This window comes from Gekko japonicus, unplaced genomic scaffold, assembly GCF_001447785.1.
Source record: "Gekko japonicus isolate JY-2015 unplaced genomic scaffold, Gekko_japonicus_V1.1 scaffold1924, whole genome shotgun sequence".
Lineage (NCBI taxonomy): Eukaryota > Metazoa > Chordata > Lepidosauria > Squamata > Gekkonidae > Gekko > Gekko japonicus.
The window spans coordinates 56,647-77,346 of record NW_015175419.1 but is presented as its reverse complement, the minus strand read 5'-3'; the positions used below and the strand labels follow the sequence as shown (position 1 = coordinate 77,346).

General features: G+C 42.1%; 1 protein-coding gene across 1 annotated transcript; it reads right to left on the bottom strand.

The window, feature by feature from the left end:
- Nucleotides 1–2,500: 2,500 nt before the first annotated feature.
- Nucleotides 2,501–10,733, bottom strand: MAP3K19 (mitogen-activated protein kinase kinase kinase 19). Its single transcript, XM_015425780.1, is given in 5 exon segments — nucleotides 2,501–2,567; nucleotides 4,997–5,694; nucleotides 6,810–6,950; nucleotides 9,473–10,643; nucleotides 10,645–10,733. Coding segments are annotated over 5 exon segments (2,166 nt in total).
- Between the last annotated feature and the right edge of the window lie 9,967 nt (nucleotides 10,734–20,700).

Genomic DNA, 20,700 nt, shown 5'->3' with positions numbered 1-20,700 from the left:
TTCTTCCAGCATGAAGAATGATTTTTAGGATCAATATAATGTAGCTTTAAAGATGCCATGTACCACCTTGTTAGTATTTTAAAGACTGTGTTTTAATATTAACTGCTTTTGTTAAAAGGGTTTTTAGTTCTAAATTTTTCCCCATTGTGGGTTTGTGAAATTGATTTCACAATCCCTTTGCCATTTCTTTTGATAGGGTATAGGCTTTTTGTCCTTTATCTGAATCAAAATTGTATATATTCTAGACCTTTACAGCTACCTATGGCTTCCTTTATTAGTTGTTCCAATTCAGTGAGTGTTGTATCTAAACCTTTTTTAATCACTGTTTTCTTCATCAGGTGTTGAAGCCGTAGGTATTGGAAGCAGGGGATTTTGATGTCAGGCTTTCTCTAATTTGGATTTTTCAGTTATGTGTCCCTTTTTAGTGATGTCAATTAACCTTGTTAAGGGCTCTCCATATTTCAAAAGAGCCTTTTTCTTTTTCTGGGGCAAACCAACTTTGTCCCAAATTTGCAAAGTTGTCTTTAAATAATTATTAAATTTTATTTGGGGTGGCCTTTCCCCTTGTTTGTCCGAAATATCATTTTAGATTCAGCATAATCTATGATTCTATAAACACTTGTCAGGGATGCTGTAGGCTGATCCTGCATTGAGCAGGAGGTTGGACTAGTAGGTGGACCTGTATGGCCCCTTCCAATTCTGTGATTTTATGTGTTTGCTCTATTTGTATCCAATCATTAGGTTCTGTTCAGCTTAGAAGAATTGCAAGCTAGTCATCAGTTATAATATATATTCTTGATCGTATTTAGATCATTAAGGTAAATATTTGATAGGGATTTTGCTCCATTTGCACAGTGTAGGTGGCCTCTTAGATTTTTCACCCTGTGGCCTCTCCTTCACGTCTATGCTTTTTTAAATTCAAGGATTTCAGCAGCATTTTTCCACTTTCCAAATCCATCACTTGAAGGAAAGTGCCTTTATGGTTGACCAGGAGTTAATGAATGTTACCTTTCATTAATTTTTCTGTGATTGGTTTTAGTTTACTTCAGTTTTGCAAAGTCTCTGCAGGCAAGTCCTGATATACATAGATTTTCATAGCCTTGTATAGCAAGGTTCCTCTGGTTCTACACTCTTGTAGGATCTTTTCTTTAGTTCAGTAGTTTAGAAATTGTACGATGGTGTCTCTTGGGAACTTGAGGTGAGTATTGAACAAGGGGCCCAGTCTATGTGCCCTTTCAGTTAGAGGGCCTATGTCCTCTTCCGGCTCCAACACACTTGCCAGCCATGTGGCTTCCACAGATTCCTCAAAGCCTTGAAATCGTAAATTGTTCCATCTAGATCTGTTTTCCAGATCTGCCAGTTTTCTTTAATCCTTGCTTCATTAATTTGCAGTTATCTTATTTTGTCTTGGAGTGTTAGTCCCAGCTCCACTGCTGTGTCTTGCAGTTTGGGTTGCTGAATGTAGTGACTTTTTTATTTCTTTGAGATGTGAAGCTATAGGATCCATTAAATTTGAGAGCTTTGCTGTAACCTTCTAATTTGTCCATAAATTCTCTGTGTATTCTCCTCTGCTGTTACATTTTACCTGGCTGCCATTTTAGGCGCCTTCCCTGGCTCAGGGCCCATCTCATTTCGACTTTCTCCCAGCAGGGGTGGTGGTCTTACCTCCTCCTGCTTTTTCCATTCCTCTCTTGAACCAGTGGCTGGCTTTCCGCTTAATTAGCAGTTGTTTTGGAGGTCTGGTGTGGGAGCTCCGATTCTAGGTGTCCTCTATTATTGGTCAACGCCCCACCTCTGCCCCCAGCTAGTATTTGGATGGGAGACCTTTAAGGAGTACCAGGGTCATCACGTGGAGGCAGACAAAGGCTTTACCTCTGAATGTCTCTAGCCTTGAAAACCCTATGGGGTCACCATAAATCAGCTGTGACTTGACAGCACTTTCCACTGCCAAGCTTATAGAAAGAAAAAAAAATCAAAAACTTCAAACCAAATTGTTCTCTTCCATCTTATGACTGCAGTGTTGAAAGTACTAATTGGTAAAGATTTCCAAAATGATCATTCATATTCAGTAGATCAAGGTTATCATACTTCAATGGATTTTTAATATAAAAAATCAAACTGAGATAACTACTTTTGCCTTAGTGCATGATGACTTCCCTGTAACACAGTTTCTGAGGATTTTCAAGTGGACTATAGCTCCCATTGGTACATATTGCCAAAACAACTGGTTCCCATATTTGGGGTTGCTATAGTTGCTGCTGCATCAGTGGGAATGGAGAAGATAAAAGCGGGCTAGGATCTGCAAGGGATATATACATCTCATCATGATAAGAATTAATAACAAAGAATTGAATTATATCTAGTTCTGCAGTGTTGATATTTATCATAGTTTTGTCCAACTTATTCTGAAGCTGAGAGGAAATGTTGGTTTGATTAAAGTCATTTAACCTTTGATGAACAGAAAATCTCGACATCAGTTTGATATGAAGCTTTGCAAATTTCATGGGTTTCCTGTAACAAACGGATGCTGTAGCAGCTGTAGGGCAGTAGGCCTCTCATGCTGGTCCCTGTGTTGAGTATAATTAAAACCAAGAAGAAGAAATATGTTAGAGAAGATTTGTGGGCAAGTGATTTAACAAGCTAGATGGTAAATGAACTCAGGGCTGCTTAGTGTTACAGGTTTTGCCTGTATTGCTATGTAATTGTCTATATAATACATATTTACTTTGACATGAATAATAGGCTAATAGCAAAGTATCTCTTCAGAGAAGGCTCAATTCTGTGGCCCCATAGAATACAATGGAAAGATTGTACTGCGGTGCGACTCCAGAGAGAAGGGGTTTAAACTTTAAACCCCTTCTCTCTTCGCTTCCCCCCCAGCCCGCCTTGGCAGGCCAGCTGGAGAAGGGAAGGGGAGGCTTTTGAAGATGCCTCCCCCCCCCTTTTTTGCTTCCCCAGCCAGCCTGCCAAGGCAGGGTGGGGGGGAGTGAAGAGAGAAGGGGGTTAAAGTTTAAACCCCTTCTCTCTGGAGTTGCACCACAGCAGCGGCGCAATCTTTACATTGTATTCTATGTGGCCATAGAATACAATGGCAGTGGCCCGACTCTAGAGAGAAGGAGTTTAAACTTTAAACCTCTTTTTGCTTCCTCTGCAAGCCTGCTGGGAGCTGGAGGCGGGGCTTGCTGCCACCGCCATTTGTGCCCGCTCCTGGGCTGCCAGAAAGATCTTTCCAGGTGCCAGACGAAGCTTTTGAGAACACGGAAAACTCAGCATTTGATACATATGTGGTTGGATGATCGATAAATCACACAATATTTTTTCCCTATCGAGTTTGTAACACTTCAACTCACCACTATACTTTATTACAGCTTATGCATACAATGTGATATAACCTTAAAATGCATACTTATCATGGTCCCATTGAATATTTCTGTGCAACAGATCTTTGAAAAGCTTTCTTTTTGATGCCCATAAGATAATTAATTCTTAAATTTATTTTAAAACATTTTTTTTGGAGATCTCTTCATCATAACATTTCATCACTGAGTGCAGTGCCAATCAAGTAGCAATCAAACTGAATAATTCTACAATGTCCAGTTATAACTATGTCAGCCTTGTGCTTTAAAACATCAGTCACAACATTCAGAATCTGAATGATGCATTTGCATACCTGATAACATTTACAATTTATAAGCTAGTTAACTGTGCTGAAATAACAAGGCCATGGTCTGGCTAAAAGGCAGTGTTTAGCAAATGATTCTCTTTCCCAACTAGAGTTACCTTTTTTAAAAAAAGGAGAATCTGGATCATTATTAAGCCTTCTCCACTTTCCCCAAGTAGTAGAAGTCCAAAGGTAAATTAAGTTCAGCTTCCTTTGGGTAAGAGACCAGTGAACAATCAGGGTTTCTTTTTAATGACTGTGTTTACAGCTACATAACTAGAGCTCAGTGAAACCAGACTCCTGCCTCAGGTCTGCCAAAATAATAGTTCACCACAGCAATAGTATGGACTTTAGCAGTCCTCTAGACTGTTTTCATCCTCCTACACTTAATTCTGTCAGAACAGTTATTCCTCTCCAGTCCCAAAACAAGTAGCCAGTTTGGTGTAGTGGTTGAGTGCGCGGACTCTAATCTGGGAGAACCGGGTTTGATTCCCCACTCCTCCACTTGCACCTGGCTGGATGACCTTGGGCAAGACATAGTTCTGATAAGAGCTGTTCTTGAAAAAGAGCAGCTTCTGCCAGAGCTCTCTCAGCCCCACCTGCTACCTCACAGGGTGTCTGTTGTGGGGAGGGGAAGGAGACTGTAAGCCGCTCTGAGACTCTGGGTAGTGAAGAGCTAGGTATAAATCCAATCTCCTCTTCTTCTTAATGAATGCAGATAAACTACCTATGGGGACATTTTGAGTCAATCGCTCCCATAGACAAAACATCAATCTGACCTTGGTTGCATAAAAATTAGCCTGAATAACAGGGGTGGGGGAAAGTCCCAAATCGAGAGAGGTCCATTTTATTATGAAAAAATATTACGGTGTTTTGTTTTACTATTAGTAATATACTACTTAGTGACAAATTTGCTTCTTTTGCTAATAGAACGATGAAAGTGTCATAAATTTATATCCAGGTATGCCGTATGTTTTATTTAACTGATGCCCTGATGATTAGACAAGTGTCACCTTTAAGATGTCACTTTAAAAATTATATAACTTACACTGTATTATTCAAATTTTTCATCATGATCTTCAGTTTAGACAAAAAAATTGTAAAAGTTATTGGGCCACCAGCTTTTTCGCTCAAGCTTTGTCCAATTCCCCTCCTTATTTAAGCTGATGTCCCACGTGGCTTTTGTCCATGCAGGTCCCGTGAATCCCACCATAACCTTTTTTGGTGGTCAAAGGAGAGTCCTTCCTCCCTTTTTCACCAGCTGAGAAGCTGATTGGATACAACCCATAGAATTTATTATACTTAAAGTTATGTCTCAGTCTTAAACACACTTACCTAGTTAAGCACACATGGACAAAATCAGCTGCTTTTCTTGAGCAATGACTGGGTACTGAAGGCATCAGTCCTCTATGGGCCCCAATATAAAACATGGCTGCTATTCTATCCATGGATGCCAGTGGTGGTTTTCCTGTGGCCATCTCAAATACAGTGCAGCCAATGCTCCAGATATCTGATTTTCTTCCATAGCCAGTTTCGTTTATTACTTCCGGTGCCATCCAGTAAGGAGTGCCATGGACAGACTTGAGTGGTTCACTGTGTGCGTCAGTCAGACTTACACATGCCAAACGTTTTGCGCCTCCAAAGTCTATGAGCTTGATCACACCATTTGGCATAAGCATGATATTGTTGCCTTTAATATCCCTGTGCACCACATGGTTTTCATGCAGGTATGCAACTCCATGCAGAATTTGTCTTGTATATTTACAAAAGACTATTTCAGGCAATGGCCCAAAACGGTGAATAATACTTGAAATGGAGCCCCCAGGAACAAATTCCATGAAGATGCTCACAACGTTATCTTTTAAACATGTCCCCAGGTACCCCACAATGTTGATGTGTTTGAGGGTTTTCAAAATCTCAACTTCTTCTTGCAATTTCTGGTATTCTTTTTCAGTCTCAACTTGATCACAGGTGCCCAGTGCTACTTGTTTCACTGCTATTAATTGCCCTTGGCTTGTAAGTCCACAGTACACCTATAAATCAAATCATAACTTCCTGTTTGAAATGGAACTCACTTTTTAAATATTACTGATATTAATACTATAGAATGCTTAATATCCAGCTTAATGTATGCCTGTAATAGAATTTTGTCTGATATAGGAGGGGCATGTAGCTTTTAAGCTATATTTAAATGTCAGTTTGTGTGGTGGTGGTGGTGGGGAGCCACTTGTGATTGCCATTTTCTGGAAAGGGCAATATGCATATTCTGCAGCTTTGGTTCATGTGAATGCATACTCCTGAAAAATTGATTTTCAAGCAGCACATACTGAAGCTACAGAATACACATTTCCCTTTTCATCAGACACATGGCAACTGCACATACTGAGATGGTTGCATGTGGGATAGGAGCACAAGAGCAGTAATGCCTGAAAATGGCTATAGTCATGCGGGGTTTGTACACAAATTGGTTGTGCAGCATCCTTGGGATCTGGGAAAGAGCAATACATCTCTGTATACTTTGCTAATATGTACATATAGTCTCCTGCCTACCCAAATGGAACCCCTCGTAGTTTTTGTCCATTATCTCTTTCACTGGTAAAAATGCAGAGCTAAATTTGGAAACATGATTGGAAATGGTGCCAAAACTTGCTCTTCTTTTCTAATCCCAGACCCTATTGTTTTCTAAGGGGACAAGTAAAGAGGCTGCAATCATGCACATAGCTCAGGTATGTAAAAACATGACTTCCCAGGCTGGTTAGCTGCAATATTAAAATGAGCCTCCAGTTACAACTACTTTAATTCCTTGTTTTTGCATGAAAGCCAAAGGATATAATTCACCATTAATGGGAGGAAGCAGATGCATTCCTTAAGTGATAAGTATTTTAGTTACTGCAGCCATAAATGAGTATTTACATTGTAGCAAGAAATTTAAGACCTCATTCGGGTTCCCCTTCACTGTCAGCCACAGGGATGAGGGATGATGGAAACTTTATACCTGCTTTTAAGAGACTGGGAAATGGTGTTCTGAATCAAGGTGTCTTGCTACATACCAAAATGTTCTGAGAAATGCAGGAAATAGGGATATTGTGAAAGCAGTTGTGGAGATGGGAATATAGATAATCAAATAGGTACTCCCTCTGCAACTTACTGTGCCACAGGCGCCTTTTCCAAGGATTTCACCTTTGGTCCACATGACAGAATCTTCATTAGTTAAGCTGTTTTCTGAAAATATTACTTCACTGAAGAATCTGTTTTCCCTGTTGGACTCCAGGACAGTTGGACAGCAATTCTGTAAGGGATGGTAGAAGCACACAATATAGATTGAGTGTGAAATAACACAAAACTAAAATCCTTTGTGACTTGCCTTGATAAACGTATACATTATGGAGAACATACAATATAAAGTTTGCATAGAATTATGTACACAATAGTGTTGATTGGGAAGAATTTAATAATAAATCCATTGGTGCTAACTGTTATGAGATGTTCCACTTGAAGACACTCCCTAAATCATGGGATAAACCCAACACTAACGTTATTCCTACAACTGGTAAAGATTTGTCAAGGGTTGAGTCATTTAGACCAATTTCATTATTTAATCAAGAATTAAGGATTTGGACCACAGTGATTGCAAATAAACTGAATAAAATTAACATATAGGTTAAATCAGACTAAACTTGCTTCATAAAGAACAGAACCAAGTAAAATGCATTATAAACAATCCTGATTTGAATTATCAATCAAGCATATGCATGATCAAAAGGACATAAAAAGAGCCCTGCTGAATCAGGCCAAGGGTCCATCTAGCCCAGCATCCTGTCTCACACAGTGGCCAACCAGTTCTTCTGGACGGCCAACAACAGGGCATAGAGGCCAAGGCCTTCCCCTGATGTTGCCTTCTGGCTCTGGGATTCAGAGGATTAGTGCCTTTGAATGTGGAGGTTCCTCTCTGTCATCATGGCTAGTAGCCATTGATAGACTTATTCTCCATGAATCTGTCTAATCCCTTTGAAAGCTGTTTATTCCTGTTGCTATGACTACATCCTCTGGCAGTGAATTCCACATTTCAATCACTCTCTGTGTAAAGTAATATTTCCTTTTGTGTGTTCTGAACCTACTGCTCATGAGTTTCATTGGATGCCCTCAAATTCTAGTATTTTGAGAGAGGGGAAAAATGTCTCTTTGTCAACTCTCTCCACCCCGTGGATAATCTCTATTATGTCCCCACTTAGTGGTCTCTTTTCTAAACTGAAAAGTCACAGACTCTTCAGCCTTTATGTTGTCGAAGGCTTTCACGGCCAGAGTTCATTAGTTGCTGTAGATTTTCCGGGTTGTGTGGCCGTGGTCTTGGCATTGTAGAACCTGATGTTTCGCCAGTAACTGTGACTGGCATCCTCAGAGGTATAACACAGAAAGATGGAGTACTCTCTGTGTCAAGGTGAGACGAAAATGGTAGGCAGGTAATTTATATCTACCCCACCTTCTGGAGTAGATATAAATTACCTGCCTACCATTTTCGTCTCACCTTGACACAGAGAGTACTCCATCTTTCTGTGTTATACCTCTGAGGATGCCAGTCATAGTTACTGGCGAAACATCAGGTTCTACAATGCCAAGACCACGGCCACACAACCCGGAAAATCTATAGCAACTAATCTTCAGCCTTTCCTTATAGGAGAGGTGCTCCAAATCCCTGATCATCTTGGTTGCCGCCCTCTGTACTTTTTCCAGCTTTGCAATGTCCTTTTGGAAATACAGTGACCAGAACTGTACACAGTATTTCAGATGAGACCATACCATTAGATACATGCAAGAGCATTACAATATCACCATTTTATTCTCAATCCCTTTCCTAGTAATCCCTAACAATAATTCAAAGCAATATTATGCAATCATGTTATGAATGCAGAAAATGCTTTTGACTATGTTGGACAGCCATACTGATTAGCCACCTAGGCTAACTTTTTAATCTTGGAGGACATTTCAGGGAAGGATTAATATACCACTTGCAAGCTTCACAAGTGATGTTTCAGAACACTTTTCATTATAGAGGGAAGCAGCAAGACTGTCCATTATTCCCTCCTTTTGTTTTCCTATCAGTTTATCTGCTTCTAAAGTGATCACTGCTTCCTTTAGAAGAAAGCTCTCAACACCAATTTCAAAATGGTATTGAAAGACTTAATGTCTAGTTGAGAACTCTGGTTATATACAGACATGTTTCTTAATAGGTTTTGTTATTTGTTTGTTTCTTGTTTATTAAATTATGTATTGTATAGGAGTTTGAGGGGATGACAGTAATTGTTTAACAAGCAATCACCGGCAGTGAATAAGAAAATAATTTTATTTATATTAAGTAGGCACTTACTTTATATTAAGTAGATACTGGCAGTGCTGTAGAGTAAATATGGAAGGAATAGTTTGTATACCATTCCAAAACTGTATGATATTTGTGTTATGAACAGGTGATGTGGAATACAATAAAAATATACTATAACAAACAGAAATAGGTTTTATTAATTTCTGGATAGTGTTCTAGGACATTATTTAACCATGTGGTTGAGTTGTTATGAGTTGACATGACGTACATGGAACTTTTAATTAAGATTCACATGATTGTTGTGTATTTTCTGCAATATTTTGTGTTTTTCTCAGTAATAAAGAATAAAAACAAACAGCAAATGAGCACCTGAGCCTGTGACAAGGTGAGCTGCCCAAAGTAAGTTTATGCTTGAGACAGGACCCAGAGAGACTCAAGTCTAACACACCCTGAACCATCCTGAATTAATGAATGAAGGATTAATGAATGCTCACCTTACTATTTACATCATTTGTTGCAGTGTCTTCTTTATTCCCAGTGCGTCCCTTTTGTGCTTCACCATTTTCATTCTTCATAACTACTCTAGAACCACTGGCATCTGCACCATCAAGAGAGAGCAATTCAGCCGCTAAGCAACAAAATAAGTCCTCCGTTATTTGTTCATTGTTTGTACAGCTCAGGATATTTTGATATGTCTGGGGAAATGGGCTTGTAGAATGGTAAATCCACTTCGTTGATGCATCTGTTAAGTTAACATTTCCCTGCTGGAGATTTTGTTCAGGTGAGCTTACTACTCTCTCCGGCGAAGAAAATGTAGAGGCTTGATTATCACCACTACACAAATCCTGAATCGCTTCCTGGTCCACAAGGCAACCGAGGGCTTCAGTTCTCCCGTGATTTACGAATTTGCTGTTATTTAGACTTGTGTTTTCATTTGTTTCTCTTGCACTGCTTAAAAAAGGAGCATACTTTGCATGATCTTTAACTTGTGGCCAAAGTAATTCCCGGATGCTGGTGACAAATACTTCATGAATACCGTTATCGCCAACACCTGGAGAGTGTTCTAGTGAGACGTCTTCGACAGCTGCTAAGCATGTATTAGGAATGACTTCATCTGGTTTAGCAGATTGTGTGAACTTTGTGGAAACTGGAAGCTGCTGAGCATCACTGTCATAAAATGGTGAAGAATTCCTTGAAATGTTTGTTTGCCCATCTGAGTTAGAAGCGATTATGCCTTCACTCTGTTCTTGGCTACTATCCCCCAACTCAAAGGCCTCTCTTGACATCAAATCCTTATGCTTCCATTTAATGCCACGAGGATTTGTGTGTGGTTTGGGATGTGTTTTCCTCTGGGTATTTCTTGCTCTGCTGATTTTCTTGCTGAGATGATTAGATTTATGCTTTTTAATGCTGAGTCTCCTAGCTGGAGCAGAATGCACATTCCTGCAACACCAGTTCTCATGTCCTGTCGGCTCACGAGAGTATACTGGAGTCCCAAACATTTCATAAATACCAGGGCCTTTATCACTGGAGTGTATTTCCTTAAACATGTCACTGTATTTTAGATCCATGAAGTCCATGGTAGACTGTGCTTGTCTAACAGATGGAGGAGTGATGTTTTTTTCTAAGCCAACAAAGCTTTTGGAAATACAGGGAAGCACTTGGGGGTTTCTGACTGCTTTGATTAAAATGGCATTTTGCCTGCTGAGGTTGTCTCTTCTGAAACTTCTGAAGTCTTGAGGCATTTTGGTACATATTTTAGCTTTTAAAACAGATTGGGTTCTTCTGCTCTTGGCTTCATATCCATCACTCTCTTTGTGAGCAAATATATTAAAGCCGTGGCCCAGATTAGATGGCACGTGAGGGGGGCTGTTCTTTCTTGGTGCACAGTATCTAGAAGCTTGGGGAATCTGAGGTGGTCCATAATCTAATACTGTAGTATGAATGATCGGAGCCATTTCACCGGTGTTGCTTTCAGCTTCAGGGACACTAACATTTCCCACCACCTTCAAGTCTACAGTTGTACGAATGCTGCTTTCTGATTGTTCCAAATCCATTATAGTATCAGGAGTGGTGTTCACTAAAGAAAGCTCAGTGCTTTGGTTTGACCAGCTTGCATCTAAATCTGCATTCCTAAATTCAAGAGTAGAAATATTTTTACATTGATATTGTGCTCTAGTTTCACTTCTGAGGATTCTTTTTCTGTTTGGATGTATTTTAGGGGCATTCCTTTTGCATTCCTGATCCTAAACCTTTTCCCCCAGTTTTTATTTTTCACTCATAGCTTTCCCCTCAGTGTACCATGTCAGTTGGTCAGGCATACACATGAGAATGATCAAAACCACAATTTTGGTTTACAACACTAACATTCTCAGAGGTTACCATTATGTGATATGTTTTCTGCTGGCTCTTTCATTTTTTATATCTGCTGTTTTTATATTATTGCTTTGTAACTGTACTCTAGTTTCTTGGGCTTTGAAGTATCCAAAGGATATGCAATAGTTATCCAGGATGAAGGAATATGTATCTCTGGTTAGAAGAAAGCTATCAAGTATACTAATGGGAGTCTGATTGTCTTACTGCATAGGGCTCCTCGTTTGGAGATTAACAGACTGGGGGTCAAATATGCTTTGTAGCAGTAGAACAAGAGTTCAGAATACCTGAACTATTACTATTGGACTTTTTCTTAAGCTTGTCTTCAAGAGGAGGAAGTAACATCATTCTGATAAGATAAAATGTAACTGATGAAAAATTAGCAGGAAGTTCCATAAAATAACTAGTAATCATAATTATTTGCACTTGAAGAAAACAAGTGAGTTTTAAGCATGGATACTTCTTGATCAAATGAGTGTTAATTTCAGTTTCAACCACTGAAGCAGAGACTAATCTAGTTAGAACTGGAAGCACACATCACTCTATATGTAGAAATGCTAAGGTAAAGGTAAAGGTTCCCTTGCTCGAAAGCCAGTCGAATCCAACTCTAGGATTGCGGTGCTCATCTCCGTTTCAAAGCCGAAGAGCCAGCGCTGTCCGAAGACGTTTCCGTGGTCATGTGGCCGGCATGACTAAACACCAAGGTGCACGGAATGCTGTTACCTTCCCACCGAAGTGGTACCTGTTTATCTACTTGCAATTTCTTGCTTTCGAACTGCTAGGTTGGCAGGAGCTGGAACTAGAGACGGGCGCTCACTCCGTCATGCGGCAACTCGGGTCTTGAACTGCTGAACTACTGACATTAACCACAGCCTGCAGTTCAGCATCTTAACCACTTGAGCCACCGCAGCTCCCTAGAAATGCTTACTACCTTTTAATTTAAAAAAAGGTATGTGTGGGGGGGATTCTGACTGGCTTCCAAAGGACTAACTTTGGTGCTCACACACTAAAGCCCTTCTGTTTGTTCTGGGTTATGTCAACAGATGGGAGTTCTCAGGTGTGTGGAGGTTTGATCACATTGGGACTATGATACAAGGGAGAGGGGGGTCAGGCACTGCACCATTTTCCTGATGTGAAATGGCCACAGAGAGCTGCTATTGGGGAAACTTACATGTAGGTCATCAGTACATGTAGGTATCCCCAGTGGGGCAAATACTGACTTCTCAGAAAAACCCTGAGAAGAAGGAAGACTTAAGTACCTTCTTCTCATGGTGCCGATCTGAATTGGGCCTCTACATGTCTGAGAACAAAGTTTCAAACATGGGAATATGTCTGCCAATAGACTTCATAACACGTCTATTATCATACGGGGGACTTGTACCTTCAGGGAAAATTATTACACTCTTTGAACAATTTATCCCCTAAATCCTATCAGAAACGGGTAAATTCTCATTGGAAACCAGTTTGTGATGTGGTACGGGGAGGCGGCAGGTGCTGTTTGAGAGAAACAACTGTAATACCTCTTTAGACTTATAGAATTAATTTCGCATTTCCTCAGAACTTTGCCATTGTTTGCTATCACTTAGGTCTAGCACTGGTGTATGTGGACACATTTCCTATCTACTCTTCATTTGAATGAAAAAAAGCACTTACCTCAGCTTTTCAGTTGCTTTCATTCTGCTACAATATGTTTTACCCTTAACAAAAACATACAAAGTTAGGTTGGCAAAAAAAATCACCCTTGAATGTCCAGACGGACTTCATTCTCCAGTGATTCAGAATACAAGCATGGTCAGGTATCTTTGTCAGTTAGCACAGCAATGAAATATCCTTGATTTTGTCTGCCACAGACAACCTTATTCATACTTTTAATCGACATTTTCTCTTTAAGAGACAGCACTTTTAAAATACTGTAGTTCTAAAAGGGACCTTTCTGCGTCTTTTTAAGCCACAACGGGAATTCACTTCCTAAATCCAGGGTCAGAATAAAAGAACATGAAAGACACTGCAGACTTGGCCAACCTGAAAAATCAGCAGTGGCTGAACACAGCCGAACTCAAACAGGACACAGGATCTTATTCCAAGACACTGAAATGCTGGACAACACATCCAATTACCATGGATTACACAGGGAAACCATTGAAATTCATAAACATAAACAATTTCAACTGGAAAGAAGAGAGTTTAAAAATAAATAGGGCATGGTTTCCTATCCTGAAAAACACAAAATTCTCTACATCTTACAACAGCACTAGAGAGAAGATGAGAATTTCAACAACCAATCCATATGCAAAAGAACCTCCTCAGGAAAGCTCCTCCATTAGCATGTCACAGCCTGGGAAACTCCTACAAGATAATGACTCAGCCCCACCCCCACCTTCCTGAGTAGATATAAATTACCTGCCTACCATTTTCCTTCTCACCTTGACACAGAGAGTACTCCATCTTTCTGTGTTATACCTCTGAGGATGGCAGTCACAGCTGCTGGTAAAACGTCAGGTCCTACAATGCCAACACTGGGACTTGGATCTTGTTTATTTGTTTTGCTTGCTTTGTTTGGAGTCCGCCCTTTCATATAGACTGAAAGCAAATAACACGGTTAAAAACAGTGCAACAAAGACAATATAATACAGATAAGCAACAGTGCAATAACATTGAATTACACAATTAAATAACAATGCTATATGGGGTTTAACTCTCTCATTTGTAGTCTTGGGATCTTTCTGAATGTTTTGATACCCCTGGGAGCCTATTTTATGATAGTAGCTAAGGTGTATTTTATTTAATAATGAAATATTTGTTCCCCTCTCATCTCCTTGTGCCAAGGCCCCTAGATGGTTCACAGCACTATTCAATACCACAGATAAAATAAAAACAATATATTTATACAACAGAGAGAAGTCACAGACATTTAAAATGAGGAAGCCAACAAAACATTTTTCAAAAGTTTGCTAGCATAAAAACTTGTTCGTTTTTAAGGTGCCATAAGACCCTTGTTTATTTTTGTTGTAATACACTAATGCGATTACTGTTCTAGAATTATTTTCTGGAGAGGGAGCTTAAATGTTTTCATGCCACTGCTGGAACAAAAACCCTGACATAGTACACTAGCTGCACCCATAGGAATAAATGATCAGTTCTTGCAGTGGAAGGATGTGAGCAATGGGGTCCCTCCAAGATATGTATTGAAGAGAAGAAGTGAGTGGGAGTGTATCAGATCAACAGAACATATTATTTATTTATCTATTTATTTATTTGGATTTCTATCCTGCCCTCCCCTTAATGGGCTCAGGGTGGGTTCCGACAGTATAAAATATAATACAATTAAAACCACATTAAAACACAAAATAAATAATATAACTAGGCTTGCCAAGTCCCCCCGGGGGACGGGGAAATCCCCGCCCCAGAGGCCCATTCCCCGCTGCCGGCGGATCGGGCCCCGGGGGGAACCCCACCTCCAAAGCACGGGACGTGCCCGGCGTCAGCACGTCACCCGGAAGTGACGCAGCCACGCCGGGCATGCCGGGGGCGGGGCTGCGGTCATCCGAGGGAAAACTCTATGTTTTTCCCTTGGATGGGTGCAGCCCCGCCCCCGGCGCACCCAACGCGGCCACGTCACTTCTGGGTGATGTGCTCGCGGTGCGCGCACGCTTTGCGCGTGCGCCCCCCCAGAGCAAGCCAGGAGTCCCCCACTGTGGCTAAAGGTGGGACTTGGCAACCCTAGAGTTAGAGTGGCCAAGTTTGCAGATGGCACCAAATTATTTAGGTTAAGACCAAATGGGTTGCAAAGAGCTCTAAAAGGATCTCTTCAAACAGGGGAATGAGCATTAAACTGACAAATGAGATTCAATGTGAGCATGTGTAAAGTGATGCATATTGGGGCAAATAATCCCAGCTTCACATATACACTGATTGGATCTAAGCTGGCAGCAACGGACTAAGAAAGGGATCTTGGGGTGGTAGTGGGTAGCTCAGTGAAAATGTTGATCCAGTGTGCTGCTGCTGTGAAAAAGGTAAATTCCATGCTGGCCATAATTAGAACAGGAACAGAGAATAAAACTGCCACTATCATATTGCCCTTATACAAATCTATAGTGAGACCTCACTTGGAATATTGTGTACAGTTCTGGTCACCATACCTAAAAAAGAATATTGTAGAGTGTGAAAAGATGTAGAAAAGAGCAAATAATCAGGGGGCTAGACCAGCTGCTGTATGATTGATTAAAATGCTTATGGCTGTTTAGCCTAGAAAAAAAAGTAAGGGGGACATGGTTTTGTTGTTCAGTCACACAGTTGAGTCCGACTCTTCACGATCCCATGAACGCCAGGCCTTCCTGTCTTCCACTGTCCTCTGAAGCTTGCTCAATTTCATGTTCATTGCATCGATGACACTGTCTAACCATCTCATCCTTTGCCGTCCCTGTCTTCTTTGACCTTCAATCTTTCCCAGCATCAGGGTTTTCTCCAGTGAGTGCTCCCTTCTCATTTGGTGGCCAAAGTATTTGAGCTTCCAGGGAACAGTCAGGGTTGATTTCTTTTAGGATTGATCTCCTTGCAGTCCAAGGGACTCTCAAGAGTCTTCTCCAGCACCATAGTTCAAAAGGATCTATTCTTCGGCGCTCGGCCTTCCTTATAGTCCAGCTTTCACAGCCATACATTACTACTGGGAATACCATTGCTTTGACCATGCGGACTTTTGTTGGCAGGGGACATGGTAGAAGTTCATAAAATTATGCATGGCATGGAGAGTGGGCAGGGAGATACTTTTCTCCCTTACCGATAATGCTAGAACCCAGAGTCATCCACTGAAGCTGAAGTGTGGGAGATTCAGGACAGACAAAAGGATTTTTTTTCCCCTTCACACAGGATACAGTTACTTTGTGAAACTTGCTGCCATGGGTTGTGGTCATGGCTGCCAGCCTGGAGGGCTTTAAAAGTAAGTGGACAAATTCATGGAGGACTGGACTATCAATAGCCATGATGGATATCTATTCAGTACCACAGGCAGTATGCCTCCTTATATCAGCTGCTGGGGAGCACAGACGATACGATACTCCTGTTGCAGCCATCCTGCCTATGGGCTTCCTAGAGGTAGCTGGTTGGCCACTGTGCCAACAGAATGCTGGATTAGATGGACTTTTGGTCTGATCCAGCATGGCTCTTCTAAAGTTCAGATAATTACTTGTTTTTCTCAGACAAGGATGCAAAATAACTGCCATTCATCTCTTTGTCACTGAGATTGGATTGTATGGTGTGATGTATATGGGGTTGCCCTTGAAACTGATGCAGAATACAGCTGCTCACTGGCTAACAGAGACTATTACAATTGGCTTAGGGTTAGTTTTTTTGGGCACAATTCAAGAGGTTGCTGGTAGCCTGTGAAGCCCTGAATTATTTAGGTCCAACACACCTTTGGTAGGCACCACCTCCTATTAACAAGGCATCCTCTTAACTGTACAAAGTTTCTGCCACCATAACTGCAGAACAAATTGGTTAAATCCAAGCACTGTAAGGCCTGGTTTACACATGCAGGAGAATGAAGTGGCACAAATGGTGAGGTGGGAGAAAGAACTGCAGGCAAAGTGTAACAAAATAGTGGAATGCTATCCTAGGTTTAAAAACAAACAACCTCCCTGTAACTAAGAAAATTAGCAGAGCAGACAAAAATAGGAGATAGAAATTTTCTCTCTACTGTGACAGTTATCTATTGCCAAGGGTTCTTTAAATGCACAGAAGCACTGGAAACTGCAAGCTCTGTAGCTGCCATCACTTCTTCTGCATGTGAAAAGCGGGTCTTATTGTACCTATTTATCGTGGCCTTTAAGACTTAGGCTGTGGTCACATGAGCAGTTTGTGCCAATATTGTGGTGGTACCTTTGCAGATTTAAAGAGCACAATCAGACAGCGACATCTGCCTTCCATGCCCCAGTCGTCACCACCCCATTCTGCCCTGCTTTGGAAGTGGAGTAATTGGGCACTGTGGAAAATCCAGTGTTTACAGATATCAGTGCTTTCACCCCACATTTCCAGATGTCTGAACTGCCCTGGTGCGACCTCAATCCGGTTGGGAAGTCTGATCGCTCTGTTCTGTTTTCACTCGTGTTTTTTTTAGTCAGTTAGCAATGTGCACATAACCTCATCTTCCTGCAAACCAGCAAGCTTACAGCTGTCCTCTGAGGCAAAGGGGTGGGGGGAAGGGCAGGATGAGAAGCCCCTTTTGTCTTTTTTCATGCTGGTTCCTCTGCCTACAGCTTTATAGCAGACAGAGTGGGGAAGGGGTTAATTGAAAAACTGAGTTTTTCCAGAGGAGGAGGCAGGCTCCTGCAGCTGTCAAAATGGAGTGGTGCTTCGAATAAGCGGTTATGCACATACGCAAAAGACAATTTTTTAAAAAAAAGAAGCAACCTGACCAACCACTCCATGGTTGCCCCACAGCAATAATCTGAACAGTCAACCATGGGGCAGGCATGCAGTAACGCCGCTTCAGCGTTTGCTGTCTGGTCACCCCTTCCCGTTCATGCTGGTTCCTCTGCCTACAGCTTTATAGCAGACAGAGTGGGGAAGGGGTTAATTGAAAAACTGAGTTTTTCCAGAGGAGGAGGCAGGCTCCTGCAGCTGTCAAAATGGAGTGGTGCTTCGAATAAGCGGTTATGCACATACGCAAAAGACAATTTTTTTAAAAAAAGAAGCAACCTGACCAACCACTCCATGGTTGCCCCACAGCAATAATCTGAACAGTCAACCATGGGGCAGGCATGCAGTAACGCCGCTTCAGGGTTTGCTGTCTGGTCACCCCTTCCCGTGATGATTTAAGCCGCTGCAAATAGAGGCACTGCCAGATCGAACCGAGCCCCCAGTGCGACCATAGCCTTAATGTTACATCAGGAAAGACAGGGGGAGGATTTTTTTAACCATTTGGGGTAGAGTTGCTGTAAATCAAACGAAGGTTGTAAAAATGGTCTGAAATGAAGTTGCCAACCACCAGATGGGGGCTGGAGATCTCCTGGAATTACAACTGATCTCCAGACTACAGACATCAGTTTCGCTGGAGAAAATGGCTGCCTGTATGGTGGTCTCTATGGCATTATACTCGGCTGAGGTCCCTCCCCTCCCCAAAGTCCACCTTCCCCTCCATCCCCAAATTTCCAGGAATTTCCCAACCTATAGTTGGCAACTCTAGGTATGGAAAGGCCCAGGTTGGCAAAATGGATGCTGTAGCTTTGGGTTTTAAGATTATTCATTTTTCAGCTCAACATGAACTCATCTATATTAAAAAAAGCACATTCCTCATTAATCTATGGAGCCTTATATACATAAATCCAAGCAACATGGGATACCAATGAGGTTATCTCTTACCAAGAATTTGCTTCTCCCAACATCATCAGTCCAAGCAGTCAAGAAATCCAGATTCACATACAGGCTATAGTTGTCCAAATTTACTGCACTTAAGCAGAATCATAGTACTGTTCTAGACATGAGTACAGAGTCCACTGTATTTGAATAGGTTCAACCTTTTCTTTTCTACCATAAAAACCTTCCGGTGGCCAGAGCTACATTCAGACTGTTTAGTTTACATGCTGTCACCAAGGCAACTCTCCACTGGGAGTTTTGTATGGTGAATTACCAGCCAAGTAGATTCAGCTTGCCTTTGTATCTCAAACTGGTCTGCTGCTCTTTGAGGATTGGAGCTACAGAAAATTACTCCACTTAATGTTATTTATTTATATGGTGCCTCTCTAGAGACCTCCTTTGACATATTTAAACGTGCACAGTACTTGTCTGTGTTCTCAATAATCTTCTGAAGTAGATGCCTATTCTTGCTATGTTAATTGGGGAAACCAAGGCTGAATTGTAACAGTTAAAACCTGCCACTTGATCCATGGCCGAATTGGGATGTAAGCTAGACTTGGGTTTTTATTTATTTATTTTTTTCATTTATATCCCGCCCATCCTGTAAACGGGCTCAGGGCGGGTCACAACAGTTCAATAAATACAATAAAATTTAAAACACATTAAAACATATAAAATCAGACTTCTAGTGAAGGGAATATTGATGGGCAAACAGACCGCAACACTTTCCAAAACTGAATCAACATACAAGGGAAACAAGATGCTGCAGAACATTTTGTTTATAAAACAGGCCATTCATATCTAAAGGTAATTTCTGTATCACCTTTCAAATTACACATGTATATGGAAGCGCAGCTTAACCACCTGTCGGATCTTTAGAGAACAGATTTATGTGAGTTGGTGCCACTGGATTTTCTGTAAAGAAACCACCAGCAATTAAACACCAAATTTTATACTATGCTTTGTGTACAAAAGTACCCTCAGACTCATCATGTATAATTCCAGTAACAAAGATGCTTACCTCAGATCAGAGCACTCCTACCATTTCTCACTGGTTGGCAATACTTTCACGTGATACGTTTCGGGTCACCAGACATCATCTGAAGCAAAAAAATAAAATAAAAATAGAATGTGTGGCTGTCCAAACCTTATTTTGGTGTTTAGAGGGCATGAGGTCCTTATTCAAATCTCCTTTGAAATACAGACCTCTTGGAGGCACTCCAAATAGAATTGTGGTGCCAGAACCAGTGTTTGGACCAGGGGGACAGTCTCGGGAATGTGGGGATGTGTCATTTGGAGTGATCCAAAGATTGTTTTGGGGTACAGCTTGGTCCCAGTGTCCACCTGTGTGATTGTCCTGGGGGCACCCTACTTTGGAGTGGCTGGCATGAGAACTGGGCTTTGGACCAGGAAACAGCATATGTCCCCTCAAAGGGGAGAGTCCACTGAATGCAGGCGTGTATATGCAGGGTCGGCCCTAGGGGTTTGTGCGCCCTAGGCGAGGCCGCCTCGTGGCGCCCCCCTCGGATGCCAACCTCCCGGTGGGCCTGGAGACCTCCCAGCTGGCCGCCTGGGGGGGGGTGAGAGAGTGCCTGTGAGGTAGGTGGGGCTCAGAGAGCTCTCCGGAGAGAGCCCACAAGGGGAGGAGGGAGGAGGGGCCGGCAGGCAGACAGGAGTGCACCGCCCCCCCAGCCCGGCCGGTCACCTCCGTGCGCGCTCCCTACTCCCTGCCGCCCGGCCGGCTAGCAGGCCACGGCAGCGGAGGAGAAGGCGGTGGTGGTAGTAGGAGAGCTCGCAGCAGGAGGAGGGAGGAGGGGCCAGCAGGCAGGCAGGAGTGTGCCCCCCCCAGCCCGGCTGGTCGCCTGAAGAGGCGGAGAAGTGCCTGGCCGGCTGGCAGGCCAGGGTAGCAGGGGGAGAGCTCGCAGCAGCAGGGGGAGGAAGGAGAGACCGGCAGGCAGGAGTGCGCCGCCCCCCCCAGCCGGTCGCCTCCGCGCGTGCT